The 6000-nt window shown below is 46.8% G+C and overlaps 1 protein-coding gene across 3 annotated transcripts in view; it reads right to left on the bottom strand.

Moving 5' to 3' along the window:
- Positions 1 to 3662, bottom strand: part of STRN (striatin) — a 91961-nt gene extending 88299 nt beyond the window's left edge. Inside the window, exon 1 of one of the 3 annotated variants that reach the window (XM_058683034.1) lies at positions 3306 to 3662. In XM_058683034.1, the coding sequence (XP_058539017.1) occupies positions 3306 to 3539 (234 nt within the window). In that variant the 5' untranslated portion in view covers positions 3540 to 3662. The remainder of the gene's footprint in view (positions 1 to 3305) is intronic. The other 2 variants (XM_058683035.1, XM_058683036.1) reach the window with 2 other exon arrangements.
- Between the last annotated feature and the right edge of the window lie 2338 nt (positions 3663 to 6000).

Below are 6000 nucleotides of genomic sequence, written 5' to 3' on the forward strand. Positions count from 1 at the left end.
ATGAACTGCCTATTCTCATCTGAATGGTGGTAGTGAGGCAGGAGGGGGATTGTCAAAAATAAAGAGAATTCTAGGGATACCTGGGTGGCTCGGTTGGTTGAGCATCTGACTTCGGCTCAGGTCATGATCTCATGGTCCGTGGGTTCAAGCCCCACGTTGCACACTGTGCTGACAGAGCCTGGGGAGCCTGCTTCAGATTCTGTGTCTCCCTCTCTCTCTGCCTCTCCCCTGCTCCCGTTCTGTCTCTCTCTCTCAAAAATAAATAAACATTAAAAAAATTTTTTTAAAAAGAGAGAGAGAATTCTACATTAACTGAGATGGGCAAGGAGGGGAAAATGATAAGTTTACAGCACAGTATAACTGGTTCCTTCCTCCCAAGACCTGAAGAAGGGAGGAAGTGGTAAAGGCAGACCAGGTAGGTGACAGCTTGGATTGCCTTGCACAACTCTGTCCTGACAATCTGAAAGAGCAAGACTAACAGGTTCCTGAAGGGACAAATTAGACTTAATCTTAAAGGTATTTTCGTTGACTTCGGTGTTAATGACTTGAGAAGAGATTTAAAAACCAAAGAGAGGGCATCAATTAATCCAAATTTCATCACCACTCATTCTCTGACTTCCGATTTCTTCTAGAAAAATTTAAATGTCAAAAGAAAAATGAAGGGGTATGTTCACATTTAATCATGTTGATAAAAAGAAATTATTTTAAAAATATGTTTTCAGTTGTGAGACTCCCGCAAACTCTCTTCCCAAAAAGTATGTTATTTGTTCTGTTTGGAAAATATGACACATTTTTAAAGTTCCTCCCTGGATGCTTAATTTAGTGTAAGCACAAACGAAAAGATACTGTAAAAATGTAGTGCTTTCAGTGTGAGGAGCACCAATTGGAAACCTACCTGAGCTTTAACGTTTGCCATTAAAAATCCCAGAAATAGCATGTGTGTGCATGTGTGTGTAAAACTGAAGAGTGACTACAATTATAGGTAAATTGAAAAGTTGAAATGGAGGGGTGGAAGGGGAGAACTGGGAGATAGGACAAGGGTAAGATGAGCTGCAAACTCCCGAACCTCCACAAGTAAAAAGGGAAGAGTTATTATTATCTTGTTTGTTTTTGACCAAATTAGTGTGACTCACCTTCCCTAAACTGGAAATTAAAATTTAAGCAGCCACATAAAAAAATCATTCTCCACACCCGAACAACGTTAACGCTAAAGCCTGCCTTTAACACTTCCTTGAAGTCTGAAATCCGCAATTTCATTTATGGAATGCACTGTTTAATAAAGTGAATTACTAATAAATTTAAATGAAGCATTCAAGTCTGCTTATCACTATACAGACATGGTCAGATTCATTTTGAGAAAAGTTACAAATACCAACAGACTAGATACTAAAGTACATAATGGCAGACGTAAAAAAAGTTGCCAAAGAATACAAACATAGAACTGTGGAAATAAAGAATGAGAAGAAATTTTAGAAACTATGGGTCACTGCCTCGCTTCACTCAACTCCTCCCAGAGGCCTTCCTCACCCACCCCACCTAAAATAAAAAAGCTGCCGGGAGCCTGGGTGCTCAATCAGTTAAGCATCTGACTCTTGGCTTCAGCTCAGGTCATGATCTCACAGTCTGTGAGTTCGAACCCCAGACGGGGCTCAGTGCTGACTTGGGATTCTCACGATCTCACAGTTTGTGAGTTCGAACCCCAGATCGGGCTCCGCGCTGACGGGATTCTCTCTCTCTCTCTGCCCCTCCCCTGCTCACTCGCTCTCTCAAAATAAGTAAACAACCTTAATAAAAAAATAAATAAAATAGCTGTCCCTATCACATTCTATTTCTGTACCTGATTTATTTTCCTCATCCAAGGTGCCATTATGGTTCGGTATATTATGTACTTACATTTGCTGCTTGTTTGCCTGCCGACTAAAACGTAAGCTCTATGAGGACCGAAGCTCTGTCAGTTGTTCATCCCAGGCCCTCGAGGCACACAGCTGGCACTCAATAAAGTACTGAATAAATAAATGATGAACCTGAAGTTCACAGAGGTTAAAGGATTTCCTCAAGGTCACAGCCAGCAGTAAGCACAGCTGGTACTAAAACGCTGTCTACTCCCTCTTTCCATAGCCACTTCCACTAGGCCAAAGCACCCTGCTCCAGCACATGATTTTCTAGTTAACAGATTCCTTCTTTTCTTTTTTGAAGTGCCAAAGAAAATACCCGTTACCAAAAAAAGTGACACACTGGGTAGCATTTTAACTTCAAGTGTTTCACCAACCAAAACTATACTCAGATTTCAGAAGTGTACAAGATTAGCCAGTAAAACAGAAAGGAACAGCCACTCAGTTCTTCGAGTTCCTTGTGAAATTGGTGTGTGCCTTGGAAGTTTTAACATCAGCTTCAGAAACACACTTAGCAATTCAGAATGGCCTGTAAAGTATCAGCCTCACTTTCTTCTAAGAGCCCACAAAAGCTCCTTCCTGGATATGCTTTATCTTGCAGATTATGCAAGGAAATGTAACCAACTTTAAAGTCCCTTTTAGTTCCTTTCAAAGTACAAGGCAATCTCACAAAACACTGGGCATAAAATTAACCCTTGGGAAGTTTCAGGTTCTGAGAATAGGAAACCATCTCCGAACCATCACCTGACGGTGATCATCTAGGTTCTTCATGATCTGAAATACCTAAAAGAAACGCGGAGGTGGGGGGTTGGGGGGGGGTGGAGGAAGAGGAAAAGAGAAGAAACATTTACATACATCAAAAAGGAGCTGATATCCCTCATAATACTTTAGCCCAACATCAGCTTCTTGCCTAAAGTCAAGGCCCCACGCACACAACTTCGGTTGTCTGCTTTGGTCACCTCCCTTTCAGAGAGACAGGAGCCAACTACCAATACCTTTCGCAGGGAACATCTCTAGACCTAGGATGGGACTCACTAGGGCAGAGGATGATTTGCTAGACGTCTCTCAAAACTACTGTCAGCCCAATTAGTTAACTGAAAGGGACGACCTAAAATGTGGGACGGCAAGAGAGTTGAAATGAGACTGAGTTAAGAGTGTGAAGGAGCAGACGAAAAGGAACGGGGAGGGTAAACAACGCATCAGAGGCTGGAGTGGGAACCTAGGTCAAGGCAGCGGGGTCAGGGAAAGGCAAAGGTGAAGGGGGGAAAGAGATGCGGTTTCTGAGTGGGATGGGCGGGAGCAAAGGGGGAGGGGACGAGGGGGGCCGAAGGGGGAGAGGGGGGAAGGGTCCTGGGCGGGGCGGAAGGGAGCGAAGAGGCGGGATGAAGAGGGCCAGGCCGGGAGGGTCTTTACCTGCAGCTCCGCCCGCTCCACCTCCCACTGGGCTCTCTCCACCTCGAAGCGGGCCCACTCGTGCTGCAGGAAGTGCAGGATCCCAGGGAGGCTGTATTGGGCTCGCGCCGCCCCCGCCGCAGCCGCCCCGTCGCCGGCCGCGGCAGCCTCCGCCAGAGGCCCGAGACCCTTGGCACCGCCGGCGCCCGGGTGGTTGTTGCTGAAGAAGACGCCGGGACCCGCCTGCTCGTCCATGGCGGCCGCAGAAACCCCGGGAGCTGCCCAGGAGCCCAGCAGCGGAGGCAACGGCGGCGGCCAGCAGCGCCTCCTCCTGCCTCCGCCGCTCCCCGCCCACACCCCAGTCAGCAGGGAGCAGCCGCCTGGGCGCGGGGGCCGGCCGAGCCCGGGACGGGCCGGGAAATGGGTCAACTGCGGCGCGCGGGCGGCCCAGGGCTTGCTGGGAGTTGTAGTCGCGGGGCGGGGCGGCGGCAAGCGCGGTCGCGGCGGCCTGTGGGGCTGCGAGAGACTCGGGCGCGGCCGCAGCTCCGCCCCCGGCCCGCCCCTGCCCGCCCCTGCCCGCGGCGGTGGGGGCCGACCGGGCCGGGAGCGCGGGTTTCCTCACCCGCCGGTCGGGCGCGAGCGGGCTGCGCGCCAGTGCACCCCTCGCACGCGGAAGTTCTCGGGCGGCGCGCCCTGTTGCATACACACACACATACACACACACGGAAGTTATCGCGCCGAGATACCAGTCCGAGCAGCACATCTTTCAGGGTTTCCTGGTGGTTGTGCTAAGAAACAAGCTCAAAGCGAGGTTCGGAGGTCCGGCTCCTGGACGGCTCCAGCTAGTTGGATCTAACCCTCTCCCTTTGGCTCCAACTTGTGTTTCTCTGGCCCCAGACACTCCTCTCAAGTTCTGGCAATCTGTTTATCGCTATCGCTCCTCCCTTTTTTTTTTTTTTTTTTTTTCTCTCTTACGGATTCAAACCTGTTGCCTGATCAGTTTTCACTTATAAGGAACTCTGATCACCTCTCTCTCCTGGACCAGCCCTTTTCAGCTTCTACATTCTGGATTGTTGGCACTTCATCTGAAACACTGCTCCGCTGAAGTCCCTTTCTCCTGCAGTAAATCTTGCAGTAGTAAGTCCTGTAGACGTTTCAGATATCCAAGGGTGTTATTTCGGTGTCCTTTTTTTCTACCTTTTCCCGCGCAGTTTTTACTCAGTTCAACTCAACAAATATTTGATTGTCAGTTATTTCTGTCGCTGGGGACATAAAGATAAATGACACAGTTCCTGTCATCAAAGGGAGATTGGCAAGTATATAATCAATTCTCACAGTGCCTTAAATCAACACCACCTGAAGGAACAAAGTCCCTTTCTCTTCCCTAGAACTGTCTTAGGTATCCAGGCATTTCTCCCTTTTCACTTGTCCCGGTCCCAGTTTCTTCCACGGTTCACCTGCAAACCCGCAGCAGTAATTAGCCTTCAAAAGCACATCAAAGTCCTCTCAAGTGTTTCTCCAAATCTTATCCTCCGAAGTCCCTGAAAATATGTCACTATAAAGTCACACTACAACAATAATGAAAGGAAGGCGCCTGAAAAAAATTTAACAAATGAAAATGAAATGAAGCACTTATCTTGTCCCCATAACAAGTTATCTGTAATTCTTTTCTTTTGTGGGATGGATTTCTGGGATATCAGACCTGATGGCCATGAAAAAAAATGTAAAGATTTAAGCTGCCTGGTGACATGTCAGGGAAGGACATCCTGTTCCTGTCCTCCCCCAACCCTTCCCTTCCCATGGCTGCTTGTGGAAAAGACAGGAAACACACTGTATCTGCCCTGGTTGCAAATAAAGATGGCAAGCTCTCTTTTCTCATTTATTGGATGTTTCTGCTTCATGAATTCATTCTTTATTATAATAAAAGTGTGATCCAGGCTTGGCCAAATTCCCTGTGTCATAAATTAGTTTGGCTGTTAAGTGTCCTTTGAGACACTGCCCAATCCTCTCATTTTACAGCTCAAGAAACTTAAGTCCAAAGAAGTTGAAACTTGTCCACAATGAGGCTTTGAGTGAGTGGCACAGTCCAAATGAGAAACTAGAATTCCTGACTGCTAGTTCATTGATCTTTCCATTAACACGTTGCCTCCTCTCTTATCAGACCTACCAGAATGTGGAAGGGACAATAATGCCACTATGGCATATTTTCTCATCTGGAAGATTTAAGTACTCTTACAAGTTTAAAATGTTAGAAAGTGGTTTTTTTTTCTCTAATAGAAGACATGGCTGACAATTCCCTGAAATAAATTCATAACACACTATAAAACAATTACATTTAATGGTAGCTGTTTAAGAACCCATAAGTCCTTTAGCTAGACTATCAAGAAAAAGGGAGAGGACTCAAATAAATAAAGTCAGAAATGAAAGAGGAGATATTACAACTGATACCATAGAAATACAAAGGGTCAGGGGTGCCTGGGTGGCTTGGTCGGTTAAGCGTCCGACTTCGGTCATGATCTCACGGTCTGTGAGTTCGAGCCCCGCGTCGGGTTCTGTGCTGACAGCTCAGAGCCTGGAGCCTGTTTCAGATTCTGTGTCTCCCTCTCTCTCTGGCCCTCCCCTGTTCATGCTCTCTCTCTGTCTCAAAAATAAATAAACGTTAAAAAAAAAAAAGAAAAAAAAAAGAAATACAAAGGGTCATAGGAGACTGCTATAA

The sequence above is a fragment of the Neofelis nebulosa genome, chromosome 9 (assembly GCF_028018385.1).
Source record: "Neofelis nebulosa isolate mNeoNeb1 chromosome 9, mNeoNeb1.pri, whole genome shotgun sequence".
Classification (NCBI taxonomy): Eukaryota; Metazoa; Chordata; class Mammalia; order Carnivora; family Felidae; genus Neofelis; species Neofelis nebulosa.